The 15,753-nt window shown below is 37.4% G+C and overlaps 1 protein-coding gene across 2 annotated transcripts in view; it reads right to left on the bottom strand.

Annotated features, from left to right (window-relative positions):
• Window positions 1-15,753, bottom strand: part of VPS13C (vacuolar protein sorting 13 homolog C) — a 73,688-nt gene that overhangs the window by 36,875 nt on the left and 21,060 nt on the right. For both annotated transcript variants that reach the window (XM_063412135.1, XM_063412134.1), the window contains 22 exons: window positions 15,224-15,341; window positions 14,592-14,721; window positions 14,220-14,298; window positions 13,366-13,505; window positions 12,664-12,817; window positions 12,193-12,269; window positions 11,969-12,028; window positions 10,503-10,656; window positions 10,231-10,347; window positions 9,174-9,277; window positions 8,706-8,873; window positions 7,678-7,982; window positions 7,266-7,413; window positions 6,479-6,587; window positions 5,892-6,025; window positions 5,433-5,589; window positions 4,673-4,752; window positions 3,826-3,885; window positions 2,595-2,760; window positions 1,490-1,606; window positions 865-968; window positions 281-448 (listed from right to left, as the gene is read on the bottom strand). In XM_063412135.1, the coding sequence (XP_063268205.1) occupies window positions 281-448; window positions 865-968; window positions 1,490-1,606; window positions 2,595-2,760; window positions 3,826-3,885; window positions 4,673-4,752; window positions 5,433-5,589; window positions 5,892-6,025; window positions 6,479-6,587; window positions 7,266-7,413; window positions 7,678-7,982; window positions 8,706-8,873; window positions 9,174-9,277; window positions 10,231-10,347; window positions 10,503-10,656; window positions 11,969-12,028; window positions 12,193-12,269; window positions 12,664-12,817; window positions 13,366-13,505; window positions 14,220-14,298; window positions 14,592-14,721; window positions 15,224-15,341 (2,849 nt within the window). The remainder of the gene's footprint in view (window positions 1-280; window positions 449-864; window positions 969-1,489; window positions 1,607-2,594; window positions 2,761-3,825; window positions 3,886-4,672; window positions 4,753-5,432; window positions 5,590-5,891; window positions 6,026-6,478; window positions 6,588-7,265; window positions 7,414-7,677; window positions 7,983-8,705; window positions 8,874-9,173; window positions 9,278-10,230; window positions 10,348-10,502; window positions 10,657-11,968; window positions 12,029-12,192; window positions 12,270-12,663; window positions 12,818-13,365; window positions 13,506-14,219; window positions 14,299-14,591; window positions 14,722-15,223; window positions 15,342-15,753) is intronic.

Raw genomic sequence — 15,753 nt, 5'->3', positions numbered from 1 at the left:
AAAGGTTAAAATAATGAATAAGCTTACATGTTGTTCAACTGTTTAATTTTTAAGGTATTATTAAAGCTGTCAGCTCCATTCATTACTTCTTTTGTCATCATTCTCCTTGGTATCTTCTGTAAAGCAGTGCAACTTAAGTGATAACTCCTCAGCAAAATACTTCTACATGCTTGCACATCAGCTCACCACCAGGTATAGGTCAAAAAGAGTCGACTGCATTTTATCTCATTAAAAAAATACTTTTAATGTCAAGAAAAAAAAACTTAAACTAATGTCTTACCAAGAGAGACATAAAGAACTTATGTAGGTAAATTATTTGGATGCAGCCCACTTTCAGAGACATTTTACCATCCACCCTTGACATGTCAGCATAGGCTTCCCCTGCAGTGGCATCTGGATAAAGTGACATGTGAAATCTAAACACTTCATCTCCCATTATGCAGACAGCCTAGAAGATTAAGTAGACACAGTTAACACTACCAGGTATTTGTGAAACAAAAAACATTTCCCCAACAAGATCAATGGCCACGTATCAGCAGTACTTGGATACATGGTAGGTACAACAGGAAACAGAATCACCTATTTTATAGTATATGCCTCTTCTCACTTGCTTATCTATAGCTCAATTCATATTTAACCCCTGCTCCTCAGAACTAAACATACCAGTGCAAACATAATTAAACAGAACTAAATATTAAACGGAAGAACGTTTTGCTTCTCTGAGGTGAAGGAAATTACCCAGTATATTTTTCTTAGTACTACATCTTACATTGCATTCTAGAACACAACAAATTAAACTACAGCTGCACTAAATCCCTTGAAGAACTGGGTGTCATCAGCTGTTTACAATCTGCAACACATCACCTTTTTATGGATTGTTTTTGGATCAACGTTTGTAATCACAATGTCCTCAAGTCTGGAGAACACCTTAATCTTTTTAGGCTTCATAGCCACAGATGCATCCATTCCTGAATGAAACAAAAGAAAGAAGGTAATAACAATAATTCTACAAATTTCTAAGTAAACACTTCTGCTGAAAACAAACAAACAAACCCACCCCCTGAATTAATTATTACTGAATATAAAGAATAATAACAGCTTAGAATCCAGCCTTCTGCTATGTAACAATGAATGCTAAGCCTGACAGATAAGTCAGGGCCTTACTGCACGTGACAAAGTTGCCAACATAACTTGATTTTAAGACTAGAGCACAATTCCCCAGCACTACCTAGGACCTAGGTATTGAAAAAGGCAAGTTTGTGTTATCTAAAAGTGCCTTCACTTCTTTTAATTTTACTACACTTAGAAACTGTCTTTGTTTTCTGAGTCAAACAGGTTTCTTTCCTTGCAGATCATTTTGTACAATCAAAATATATTGAAACACGTTAGAGACATCTGCAGTGCACACACTGGGCTTTTAGAAGTGAATGGAGGGAAACAGCCTATTTCTGGTTACAGCCAGCTAGTAATTAAATAAAAACCACCTTACCTTGTATCCTAATGTCTGCAATTCTACAGGTCTTATCACACACTGTAATACTGAATGCATTTAGCTTTGCAGTGAGTTTTAATTCAGAGACATCATCATGGGCTGCATCACCAGACACTGGATAGGAAACACAGGAGACATACAAGGAGTTCAAGTATTACAAGGCCACTGTTTAAACTAAATATTAGATTAATAGTATTGTACATATATAAACTACTCAAAAGCAATCTGCAGTCATTCCCTAAAAGATATGATAATCCTTAGTTAAAGAGTGAAAAAAGTCATTTATTAACAGTTTCCCTCAGGCAATGAACTGTCACCAACCAACACAGGCAAAAAGCCATCAAGGTGATGTCTTTCCTCCTCATTAATACCTACTTTTCATGCATGAGTTGCTGAATGCAGTATACACTGCATTATTTGAAACACTGTCTCACACGAGAAATGCTCCTCTCTGTGTCAAGCAGCAAAGCCAATTTAGGCACATCAGCTGCAGCAACACTGCACAAACACAAAATGTAACAGCCACAGCCCCTGGACTCAGTCCCAAGGGTTTAGGATTAGACAACCTTGAATTTCACAAACAACACCACGAGCACAGTAATCAACAACACAGGACCTGACAAAATACTCAGGAGCTTCCATGCAGAAATTCTTACTATTTCAAGGTTACAAAGACCTGTAATTAAAATAAATACACCATCCCTGCAGCTCAGAACTTCTCTTTGCTTCCCCACAGGAGGATTTATTTTCAGCAACGTAAGCACTCTTTGGAGCCCTCGGATTGGAAAGCAACATGGTTGTGACACTAAACCTTTGGACAGGCTGCACACTGCAACATCATTTATTCAACTTTAATTACAAAAATCAGACTTCCATCCAGGGAAAAGTTATATTGAGTAAGGAGAATTTGTAAAATTAAGCAACAGGAAAAATGTCTGCTGGTTTTTTTTTAATTAAGATTATTTTCTCCCCATTTACAGTTGTGCATGCTTTGTTTTCCACCAAATAGACTGCAATGCTGTCATCTGAAATAATATCCTTTGAAACTGAAGGGGAGATGCTGTTAAGCAACAAAAGTGCAGCCTTTCTAATATGACACTACCTGGTCTAAGAGAACTTTCTTTCTCCTGTTCTTTCATCTGAGGCTTGTGGTCTGACGATTTCTCAGTACTGGGAAGACCTCCTGAAGGAACACTGAAGGTGAGGAAACCCATGATGGAAAGCAAAGCCTCTGTGTGAAGTACTACATCCAAACATGAAAACATGACCTAAAACAAAGGCAAGGAGACAAAGTAATATTGTTATTTAGTAGCAGTAACAACTCAGAGCTGCAGAATCAAGGAAACAAGCCTCTTGCTCAGTTTCACAAGTATTTGACTCTTCTATCTCCACCCCGTTCAACTTCACACCACACAAGCCCCAGAACAGATAAGAGAGCTAGGGAAGCTTAAAACAGCTACAGAGGAGCTGTGCCAATCTAAAAATTGATGCCTCACGTGGTTCTGCCTTTTCAGGACCCTCTCTTTAGTTCTGCTGCATTTCATTTCATTGCATTTCATTCAGCATTTTGGTTGACAACTTCAGAACCATGTACGAAGATATTTTAGTAGATATGGTACAACAACAACAAAAAAACTCACTAAGATTCAAAATTTACAATCAGAACAAGGAGTATGTGAGCAGCAATTACTGCTGCCAGTATTGCTTAGTGAAACCCAGCATCAGCCACTTGTTCCACTAAAGACCATCAAGAAGCAGCTCAACCCACCACTACCATTTTAAAGGAAACATTCTAGAAACAGAATGACATCTTATTTCAGAAGTCACTGGAGCCATGGAAAATTACTCATGAACAGTTGTTTCCAGGAGAAGTAAAAGGACTAATTGCACTCAAGACCCCTGAGAATGCTACTTGGACATTTCAGCTCACATCTCATTTTCACTGTTGCTTTACAAGCTCAGAAACACAAGGCCCTGGTTTCTCTCTCTGCTAAGTGTATCACCCCAGAAACAAAGAATATGCTGAAGGCCTAAGTTAAAATTCATAAGGACATTTTTCTAACTAGCAAAAAACATTGGTTTTAGTTAAAAAAAATTAATACAAAAATACTTCTGTAAAAAAAAATCCTTTTTTTTTTCCTACCTGGATTTGTCTTTGAAGTAGTTAAATACAAAGCAGTAGATTTTAATGATGAGAGTCAGGGCTTTGGTTTTTGGGTTGGTTTTGTTTCCTTTTTTTTCTCTTCAATGAGAAGAAAAAAAAAGGGAGCAACCAACACAGTTGCTATGATTAGAGAAGTCTAAAATACCTATTAAATACATCCAGCACTTACATTGATGTTTTGCTTGGTGCTTTGGTAAGTAGTAACAAAGTCTGGTCCATCAGGATCAGCCTAAAGGGGAAAAAAAAAGAAAAAGGACACAGTCAGTCTCTACTGAATTAGCCAATAATTAATAGTAATTATGAATAATTTTATTAACTGAATTATTTGAACCTAGCCCACACAGAAGGATTATTCCAATTGCAAAAGAAAACAAAGGAAAGTGATGAAACCTGAACAAACAAGTTCTTCAAGTAAGGCACAAGCAAGACAAGCAGCACGGAGTACTCACAATGCTCAGCTCAGACATTTCACAGCACATACTTTGTGAAAAATCAACTGGCTACTTACAAAACTTTCATCCAGAATCTATTTAAAATGGGTCAATTTATGCTTCGTACTTTGCCAGTCCAAATTAATTTATTTTTCACTATGTGAAATTATTTTCACTACGTGATGCCACTCAAGATAAGAGCACTGAGAGCCCCCTGGTTCTACAACCTGTCAGATTCCCAAGCATTCATGCAAGTTTTGAAGGCCTTTTTCAATCTACCAGCATATCACTCTTCAAATGTGAGTTTTATCAGCTGTAGAGTCACTCTTCACTCACACAAAGACCATCACACGTGTTAGGTGTCACAAAGGCACACACAGAACACAAACAAATGTTTGTCTTGCCAGTGATTTCAGTAATAGCATTGACTTACGAAGCAAGCACTATGTGGAATTAAATGAAATGCTACATTAAAAAACAAGTATTTGGGAAAAGGCCCGGGTAAGTTTTAGATACAAATCTACAGGCTAAGTATGGAAGCCTTACTTTACTCCCCATATAATTTTACTGAAAATGTATCGAAACCTTAATATATTCCATTTTCAAAAGATGGTCATCTGTCTCACTTGAGGAATTAAGAATGCAAAGGGGATCTCCTTTTGAGTCTGCAAACAAAGAAATAAGAATGTGAAGTGTTTCCACTCACAAGGTTTACTCCACCTATGCAATGTCTCCATGCTAATTCTCTGTTACTTACTAATTAGATACTATTCTTGCTGAAAGAGTGAAAGTAAACAGCTATTTTTATTTTATTGAGAAGCTGCACATGAAGCATTATCTTGTGAAATATTATATTCACTTTATTTTAAATTAAACTAGTAAAAATTAACTTATCTAGCTCTTGAAACAAGATTCAAAATTTAAAGTTCTTTGCATTCCTACCTTCATGTTTTCCCACACAAAACCTTCCTTTTGTACTCTGGATAAATGGCTATTTCAGTGATGCCTTCCCTGCCAGTTTGAATTGTTACCTGACCAACCAAGGCAGCATTTACATTTCCAGTGCTGCCAGGACTGCTCATAAAGCACAGAATCAGCAGCTCATCCAAACACACTGAACAGCAGCAACACTTCTCAGAACACCACTCCTGCTCAAGGTACACACCTCACCCAAATACATTAACTCTAGCAATGGCAGTAAAACTTGGTACCAGGTAAAACAGATTAAATCTATCCAAATTACTCTTTCTCCCCCCCTCATTATTGATTTAGGACATGTTATCCTCTGCCTATAAATCCTATTTCACACACTCTACTGACTGTATCAGTTGTCTACAAGACTTACCATTTATCTCAGTGCACCTCATTGTAATTTTTTTCAAGTATGCTGCTGCAGCCAACTCATGATTTCTAATTTTGGTTTTGGTTCCAAGCTGTAGCACAGTTAGAATATGTAATGGGTATCTCTCCTTCTGAACTTGCTTCATCAAGGTTACTACAACCTGGAATATGGAAAGGGAAGTAAGTTCAGTATTTCAGTGAAGCTCTTCAGATATGGCAGGCAGTTACAAGCAGGTGTTATCTCCTCAGCTAAATGTGCAACATGATATTAATCTAGACATTTTGCATTTTTATAAACAGACCCTATAAGACCAATTTGCTCAAGATTCCCCCTGGCCCCTGCTCTGTTCCTCTTGTTGGCTTTTAGTTGTCAAACTGTTAAAATGGACTTTAGAGCCCACTGCCTCTAAGAAACAGATGAGTACTGGATCAGATAGAACAAGTTATACAGATGGATACATACCTCTTTGATTTCAAAATTAAGTAGCATATTGATTGCATCTTCATTCAGTGTTGTTTTTCTCTTTTCAGGCAGCACTCCTTCTGGAACACTCTTATCCTGTACCAAAACTGATTTCTCCAGTTCTTTCGGTTTACCTGGAACATTCAATATATTGCTTAACTTTTGAAATTGCCACCATTTGTTTAGCTCAAGAGACACATCCAATTATTTTATTCATTTAGATAGAGGACGTTTACCTAAGATAAGCTAGCAACATTACAAAAAGCAGAGCCTTTAACTTCAGAGCATGAAGAGGAAATAGAAACATGTTCTGGCAACAAGATGACTCTGAGAACTCAATACCTTGCTAGTTCCTTGACAACATAGCTAACACAATTACCAAATTTTGTCTTGTAATATTTCCAATTATTTGAATTATCTAAGTATGAACACTGTCCTTGCAAAATTAGAAAGAAGAGTTTATCACTTGCACTCAGTTTATCACCATACTCTCAGATCTAAACTTGCTTTCCAGGTAATAAATGCTTTTCCTTACTCCTGAAAGCAATCACACTTAGCATTCATGACACACAAATTCCATCTCTGACCTTCCTTTTGCAGTACTGATTTTGCATCCGTTTGAGTTTCTTCTCCTTCACCCAGGTTTTCTGTCAACACTTTGAGACAGACATTCAAATCTTCTTGACTTAACACAACCTAAAAAGTTGCAGATCAGAATTCTCAGGAAAAACACATTGTTCTTTGAACTTATCACCTGCTAACAAAGCAGAACGATGTTTCTTGGCAAGAAGAGAGCTTATTTACAGCTGTTTTGTCAGCAGAATCATCCCTTCAATAAGAAAATTAAATTCCTTCAACCACTTATTGTAAAAGTCTGAGGAGATTAAAAGTTTTGACCTCCAGTGCTGTATCAATACACACTGCAGCATTTAATGTACCTATGCTTTTAATACATTCCTGTCAATGCCAGGCCCCTTCATGATATTTTAATTTCACCCAAGATGTCCCTGGTACTTCCTTTCACAGTACATAAAATGCCACAAACAACAAGTATCCCACCCAAGAGTGATGGGAAGGTAGAAAGCTGGAGTTAATAAAGCAAATATTTGCATTAATTTAAACTCTTCTCAAGAAGATTCTGTTTTTAAAGAAAAAAACCAAAACACTTTATAGAATTCTTGCCCAGAGAAGAGGTCACAAAACCATTTAGGTGATGCTTTCAAACCACTACATTTATCTGGGTGGGCTTAAATCCTGTTACATTGCTGAAATCCACTCCACACCTACTAAAAATTTGCAGCTGGTTGCCCCTGTGTGTCCAGAAATAAGATTAAGGGTTGCTCTCCCAGTAAGTATCATCACCACAGGACTTACATTCATTGTATCCAGATACCCTGTGACCTCCAACACCGGTAACTTGTGAAACCAAGCTGCAGAGAGATTTCGTTTCACAGACAGGCTTAAATTAATGGGGTGAAGTATCTGAATATCTGGATGTGACAAATCTGTCTCCAAAGTGATCCTTGAAACACAGAAAGGAAAAAAAAAAAAAAAGAAAGCAGTTGGGAAGTTGGAAGTCACATGTTACATGTTTGAAAATCTTAAAATCTCAGATGTAGTGCCAGACACTTTCCCAAGCAGAAGAGTTTCTGATTTTATTTTTTCTATTTTTTCTAACTACTCTAAGATAACAGACCAGCATTTTAATACCAAATATTTGACATTAGCATCAACCATGGCTTCTAGGCAAGAACCTTAATGTTCTACAGAGTATTAGTCACTGTACCTCGACAGTTTCAGCTTTGTCAGCTGCACGTCCATTTTGTCAATGACTGGAGGGAGTGAACTGCCTTCCGAGGACACCAGGACAAACTGGTTCTGAACCTTAATCAGGCCAAGGTCTATCACTATTGCATTGGGGGAAGTGGAGGACTGGGGGATAACTATAACTGGTGCTTTCAGGTGAATGTCCATGGCCAGCCGAAAGCTCCTCTGCGCCAGGTCCTTCACGCTGGTAGCAGCTTTTTCTGCAGCCTGGACTGTAGCAGCACTCAGCGTCTCCTTGGCCGTCTGGAAGTTGTTCAAGAAGGTCTAGAAAAGCAGTTGAAGAGAAAGGAGAAATGTCTGTAAACAGTTTTTACTCTATGTTACTTTTCCATTTTACATCATTATCCACCAATTATGCTGCTGCTCCGTTGAATTTTCCACGGAGTACCTTCTGTTGTGACCTCTAACAGAGAGTCAAAGAATTACTACCAGTGCAATCCACATATCTTAAATTCATCTCTATTTTTCCTTCTTTCCTTAGCTACAAGACTCCATAGCTCATTAGCTTTTAGGGACACAATTTTGAAAGCCTCTCTTGCCCTCCTTGAATACTCCTGAATTCCTATTAAAGAGCCTGTTGAATGAGAGAAAGCCCAGTGGTGTTTTATTGAAAAAGCTATCATTAGGGTACTCAAACACACTGATATTTACACTGGCTCATTTGCAGGCATCATGACACCTACCCTGCAGAAAGATTTGCCTCTAGTGTTACCTCTGATATGTTAGCAATGAATACAGAATTTTGCTAGGGTGGAAAGGGCAGCAAACATAAAACCCCCAACTACCTCAACAGCATGAAGTTTTGCTCTATTTCCAAAGCTGAGGGTGGGAAGTGACCCAATCGAAATTTAAACCAGTTAATAGTACACAGGAAAAATTAAACACATCCCTTCTCTTTCAGAAACTGAAGCCTACCACTTGTACTGAGGGCACAGCCCAGAAGACTAATCTGAAAATGCTGCAGAAACAAAGGGAAACAAGACTCACCAGGAGAGACACGAGAAACTTGTGAAGGTACACCAGCTGGATGCAGCCCACTTTCAAACATACAGTACCATCCACTTTCGACATGTCAGTGTAGGCTTCTCCCTCAGTAGCATGAGGATTTAATGTCAGATTGAAACTGAAAACTTCATCTCCCACTATAGACACAGCCTAGAAAGAGAGAAACAGCACCCACCAGCCATCAGCAGCTTCTACAAAGGCATTTAACACAAAAAACTGAAGATACCATCAGCCTACCAGATTACAAGTCAGATTACTAGTTTTTCTAATCCTTTCAGACATCCATTCTTGCAATATAAAAATTATTCTTTATGATTCATCTTATTTGAAAATACTTATTGAAGACAAATCAAATACTTTTAGAGGAGTGGAATGTGTATTACATTTCACTTTTATCCACATCAAACTAACCAAGAATCAAGTAAAAGTTAAAATCTTGTAGGTGAGTACTTTTTTATGGAGGGTCCTTGAATCAACATCTGTGACAACTATGTCTTTAAGTCGAGCAAAGAATACAGTGTGACTCGGCTGAAGGCAAAGAGATGAGTCAAGACCTGCAAAGTAAAAAATAGAAACAGTCTTGCACAGCAGAAGTAACAGTTATTGTCAGGCTGGGGACACCAGCAGAGGAAGTGAGGAGAAGTTACTAAGCTGTAATAACAACTGTACTACAGCTTCAACCAAAACAAACCAGAAATACTTCTAATTCAGACACTATCTCAATAGCAGTCATTTCTGGAAATAACTGAGCTACTAGTTATAGAAAAATACTCAATAATCCACTTCTTAATAAGCAAGCTATTGTGTGAGTGCACTGAGATTTTCTGTCAGAAAAGATGTTACTACACTGAACTATTTGAATACAGTACTTCAGCATACATAATCTTGTGTGAATACATGATATGATTTAGAGATGGGGACAAGCAGAAGACTTTATGAACTGCAGTACTAATCTGGCATATCACACATTGTTAAATATTCATGAGAGAGTTCTGGCAACTCTGAGGATGGCAGGTAAAGTCAGCCAGAAGTGAAACCCCCCCCAAAGAATTATTGACAGCCCTTACAAGGGGTAAAACCAATTGAGAACACAAAACCAAAACAAGGAACCCAAACAAACCCTTAGGGTTAAAAACTAAAGAAAAAAATTTGAAGCCTTTTTTTTTTTTATCCTACGTAATTTTTTACCCTAAATAATTTTATGATATACCATAAAAATATCCAACACTTAGTACAACATGAAAAGCCACCCATAATCAAACTCCTTCAAAGGATGAACCTAATTAACTGAGTAATAACATAGCACATCTTTCTAGCTGGAGGCCAAAACATTATGACAGACTTAGGGCTGACTTTGAAAACAAGCCATTTTTGCACAGACAACAATAAATAAATAAATACATAAAAACAGATGCTGCATATTTACACCTTATTTTTAGTCCAATTATTAGCAGTTCCTTTGAAACTCAAGTACCAGTGCAGTTACTTCTAATAAAGAATTTAATACCTTGTATCTTGATCTCTGCAATGTTCTTTTTTTCATCACAAATATTTAAACAGAAGGCATCCAGCTTGGCAAAAAGCTTGAAGTCAAACACATCCTTATCCTTGGAAGGTTTAGACACTAGAAATAGAGAAGGTGGGATTTTCAAGGTACATATGAGCCATATTTTCACTTCCATCTTTATTTCTACAAAGCTGATCGTGTTTCCCTGGATTTGCTTTGCCAGCATACAACACATCCTTCCAGAACCATCATTTGGATAATCACAACTGTACCTTTCTGCAGTCTAGAGTCATCTTCCTGCTTTTCTTCTTTGGATGGTGTCTCTGCCCTTCTCTCACTGCCTGAGGGACTCACAGCTGTTAGAAAACTGACAGCAGACATCAGGGCCTCTGTGTGCAACAGGAGGTTCAACGAAGAGAAAGTTACCTGTGGAAAACATGAGACTCCAGGTGATCCAACAGCAGCTTAGAAGTGTAAGAGGTGCAAAAGCATACAGTGCAAAGAACCATCCCTTAGAAACAGAAAAGATGCATATATGGCCAGCAAGAGATAATAAAGGAACAAGTTTTCTGTAAAGTGGAAAGGGGATAAGCTTAGAAAATAAGGAAACCTAGCAACAACCCAGCTCTTACAGCTGTAACTGCAAACCTATAACCTCCTCAGCACAAAAACAGAGATACAAAATTCATTTTGTCAAACACAGCCTTGGGATTGAATGTTCCTGCAATAACAGCACTACCAGCATGGGTAAATGGCAGGTGGCTGACGTGCAGATATTTAGAATATGGATGTTCCTCAACAAATCCACTTAGGAGTCCAAAAGCTAAGTAAGTGCCTGCCGTGCAGTTTAATAAAAGTTGCCCACTTGAATGTACTCCAAACTGGAACTAGAGCCCAAATGCAATTCTTCCAGGCACAGAAGTCTCACTGAAGAGCTGCAAGGCAACAGCAACTCCAGATGATGCACAGAAAATTGAGTTCTCTTAACTTTAGCACTAGTCCATAGTACAAAGACAGTTAACTCAGCAGCACTGGAGTTTTAGAACTCTCAGCTCCTGCTGCAGCTTCAGAAACTGCTTTTTGGCAAAAAGATTTCAGTAACTAAAGCTGTCAGATGAAATCTATAGATGCTCTAAAACAATTAATTAACAAGTGAAATAATTCAGTCTTCACACTAAAATAAGGCAGGCAAAATAATGCCATAAAGGTACAAAGAGGAGAAAGGATCTATCACAAAAATCACCACCATTTGTACTTTATTCCAAGAATGCCTCAAGTCAGTCTTTTTCCTTAGACTAAAATCTGATTCAAAAATACAACATTAAAAAAAAACCTCCCACACTCAGACATGGATTTAGACTTCTTACAAAAGACAGCCAACAGAGTGCTGAATACGTGGCACTCACAAAACAAGTTATTTGACATGAGAGGGAAAGACTTTGTGACTCCACTATGGTTTCCCAAACTGGGCCCCTGAATGTCATGATCCCTGATGCTTGAGAAGGGGCATCCTTACAGCAGTTTGAATTTCATCCACATGAGCTACACAGACACTTTTTCAGCAGTTCAACAGACAAACAGTCTGCCCTTAAGTGGTATAAAAAATTTCAAGGATGTTTTAACTCCTGAAATCTCCTGCTGGAAGGCAGGAAAACAAGAAAGCAAAACAAATTTTAATTCTGATGTTCTGAGCAAGCAAACCAAAAGAAAATAAGTAATAAAATCTGCAAACACTCACTTGAATCATCTGTTCAGTGTTGTTAAAAATTGTCTGAAACTGTGGCCCATTTCTGTCAGCCTGAAAATAAAGATTTGCATTAACATGAATATTAATTCCAACCAGTCACTGTCCTCTTCAAAAGATACAAAATGACTCAACTAGCTCTGAACAGTAGGTTAGGACTATATATTAAAAATATGTAGAAATGCTTTAAAAATATTTTTTTTAAGTTTTGTGTATACCTTGACATATTCCACCTTCAGAAGGTCTAAGCCAGGCTTGTCTGAGGAGCTAATTAGATGAATGGGTGCTTTTTTACCTGCAAAACACCACGGGAGATAAACAAGAATTAGGATCCTTTCTGTTCTTTAAGAGAACCAAACAACTTGTGCCTTGAAGGCAGGGATTAACTTTCAATACCATTTGCTAAAAGACATTGCACCACCAAATATGAGTCACTGGTTTCTCTTTGCTATGTCCAAAATGGCAAATCCCTTCTCCACCCAAAGACTGAGCTCTAAGCCATTTTTTTATTCCATAATAATTATGGTGAGAGTCCAGAGCTTATCAGCTGCTATCAGTGGCACATTAGACAGCTGCACATGAACTGGGGGACTGGAGCAACATTTGCATTTCAGTGAGCACAGGGCACAGGAGAGCTCTGATTAATTGCTACACACACACAAATCCACTTCTCTGCCATTGCTCATTACCTCCAGTTCCATAGTAGTCCAAGCTTATTCTCTTCAAATAAGATACAGCTGCTAAATTGTACGTTTTGGCAGTAGCTTCTGTCCCAAGATGCATTACATCAAATACAAGCACTGTTTCCTCAATTTTCTTCTGTCTGGTGAGTTCTACTAAAACCTGCATGAACAAGAAATACAGTTATGCCAACTTTTCACATGCAGTATTCTCACCATTTAAACCAACTATTTAAAAAGTCCAAGACTAATGCTCTCCCTAATTGCTTTTATTACATATTTGAGAGTATAAAATAAAAAGGAGAAATGATTGTTTGATAGTGAAAGATATAAATACAAAAAATATTTGGAGATTTTCTCTTTGCAAGTGGCCTGCCTGGGTACTGACTTTGTTTCTCCAGCACAAAATTCCCACTCCCTATTCCCTAATTATGAATTGATACTAATTTTTTCTACTAAAAATACTCTAGTAAGGGACTCTTTTTTTTAATACATCCATGTGTATGCATCATATTTTATTTATATGCATCACATACAGACCAGAAACATCTCATATGCATAGAAATATGTATGAGGGGTTATATACATGAGGGTTTTTTTGTTTGGTGATTATGTTTCTGCATCCACTAATCTGGAGAACACTGGCTAAATTAATACTGGACATTTCCTAAAGTATTCTTTAGGTAGGGGAAAATAGAATTACAGACATACTTCTTTAATTTCAAACTTCAGCTGAAGATTTATCAGTTCCTCCTGAGCAGGCTCCTCTTTTCTTCTTTCTTCTCCTTGAATTACTGAACTGTCAGTTGGTTCAGAGCTTTCCTCAAAATCGAAATATTCTTCTTCAGAATCTACAGAAGTGAAATTGCTGCCTCAGTAAACTTTTTCCAGAAACAGGACTAAATATCCCACTCCCTCTTTCCCATTCCAATTGCATTTTTAACAGCACGATCACTTTAAATCTAACCTGACAAAATATACTTTAGATCTATACTGCTCATTTACCACTGGATGAGAAGCGAATAAAACTGAAGTTCTATTAAGGACAGCACTAGAGTCTAAAGGCATCATTAGGCATTCAAGAACACATAAGAGAACAGTAATAAGAGAAGCTCCAGGAAACAAGTTTCCAGGTTTCACTACAGGAAATTTTTCTCTAGAACAGGCACGAAAATAAATGCCCAAATCTAGTATCAACACAGTAATTTCCCAGTAATGTGTTATTCTAGCTCTGCCTTTTCAGAAAAAGGAGAGCTTTGCTAATGCAAAACAGTCAGAACAACCCAATACCGTTGGTATTTACAGTTCACTCATTAGAAGAGGTTGCTCATGCATAATATTAATTTTAAAAAAAAAGAGGTTTGCATTTTAGAAAAACCAAGTTTATTAGTCTGAGGACATCAGCATCTTAATCAAATCTCCTTATGCACTTGAGGGCAGATATGACCCATCATGCTCATCTCTGTTGTCCTTACATGTTTTAACATCAATAACAGCATGAAAATATTAGCTATTCCCTAAGTTATAGCCTGCTACCTTTACAAGACACATCTGTAGCTTCTTACCTGACACTATTTCTGCTAACAACTGGGGTGTATCAAGTAACCCTGTACCAACAACAGGAATTGTGGGAATAGCTGAGACCTGGAGGGAAAGGAAAGAGAAAAATAACCAACACAGTAATTTAAAGTTTATATAGCTTGGTATGTTCATATTTTTTGCTGATGATGAATGTCCCCCTACAATGCCTCCCCCACATTCTTTGGCAAGGTCAGCTCTGCCAATACTCACATTGAAACCAGGAGGGCAATGACAAAGCCTCCATTACTTGTTTGAGGAAGCCCAGAATGTTCTGTTGTAAGTCAGTGAACACACTAGTAATGGTTTTTTGCATGCTTGGGGATATTTTTAAGTTTTCTTGGTTGTAGTCAGCTTACCTTTGTGCTTGGAGCTGCCACAGATGACTTCTGAGGCAGTGGAATGCTATCAATCAGATCAAAGATCGCCTTCATTTTCTGGTCAGAGAGTCTGACATGCACCAATGGAAGTCCCCCTGACACTTTAAACCTTTTTAAAAGAAAACAACTGATTAAATTCCTATACAAAAAGGTACCAATTCTTCGTTTAAATCTTACCAATATGGATACTCCTATATAAAGATCACAGTAAAGTCAGGGATTCTGCATTAAAACAGGGCTTGGACTTAAGCAGTAGATAGTAACCAGCAAAGGGTTCAGGGAACCACTACCCAAAAGAGATTTTGCCAAGTAGTAACCTATTTTGGTTAACCTATTAATAGCAGTAACTATTAGTTAGTTAGTAGTAGTAGTAGTAACTATTAACTAGTAGTATTGACTATTAACTAGTAACTATTAATTAGTAGTAACTATTAACTAAATAAGTAGTAGCCTATTAATAGTAGTAACCTATTTTAGTAGTAGCCTATTTTGGTTTCTTAGTTAATACCTTCAAATTACAAAGTGCAGCTGAACCCTTAGGGAAAACACAGCTTTGTTTGCTTTAAATACAAATTAATTCTAAATGAGTATTTTCAACATTAATATATTACTTTGCCATCCTGGAATCTCTTTCTACCATTGATTTTGCCAGCTGTACATGAATATCCATAGGCTGCAAAATGTGCAGAGTTGATGGATGTTGAAAACGAGCCTTCTTCCAGTCTTCACCTGAAAATGTCCAGGAAATTTAGATTAAAAAAAACCATCACTTGCTAATTGCTTTAATTAAGGCATCATTAAAGTAATCAAATGGCATCACTAGGAGGGTAAAAAAACCCCACTCACCAACTAAAGAAACCTAAAACAACTTAGGTCAAGTATTTTAAGAGCTTTTAATCCCATTTGTGAACACTACTGTCTTAGCAGCACTAAATCCAATTCTACACTGGAAGATGTATCTACACTGACCCCTAGAAAAACAAATGGATAGAAAAAAGGGAGAACAGCACCCCAGCATTCTGATGATTACACAAGCTTAAGTGAAGAACTAAGGCAAATTTTAGTGCTTTTCCTGCATATGACAGAAAACATAATAGTTCAATACATTTACATTCATTGCTATCATCAAAGTGATGCTCAA

The sequence above is a fragment of the Prinia subflava genome, chromosome 15 (genome assembly GCF_021018805.1).
Source record: "Prinia subflava isolate CZ2003 ecotype Zambia chromosome 15, Cam_Psub_1.2, whole genome shotgun sequence".
In the NCBI taxonomy this organism is placed as follows: Eukaryota; Metazoa; Chordata; class Aves; order Passeriformes; family Cisticolidae; genus Prinia; species Prinia subflava.
This window is presented reverse-complemented; position numbering and strand designations above follow the sequence as displayed.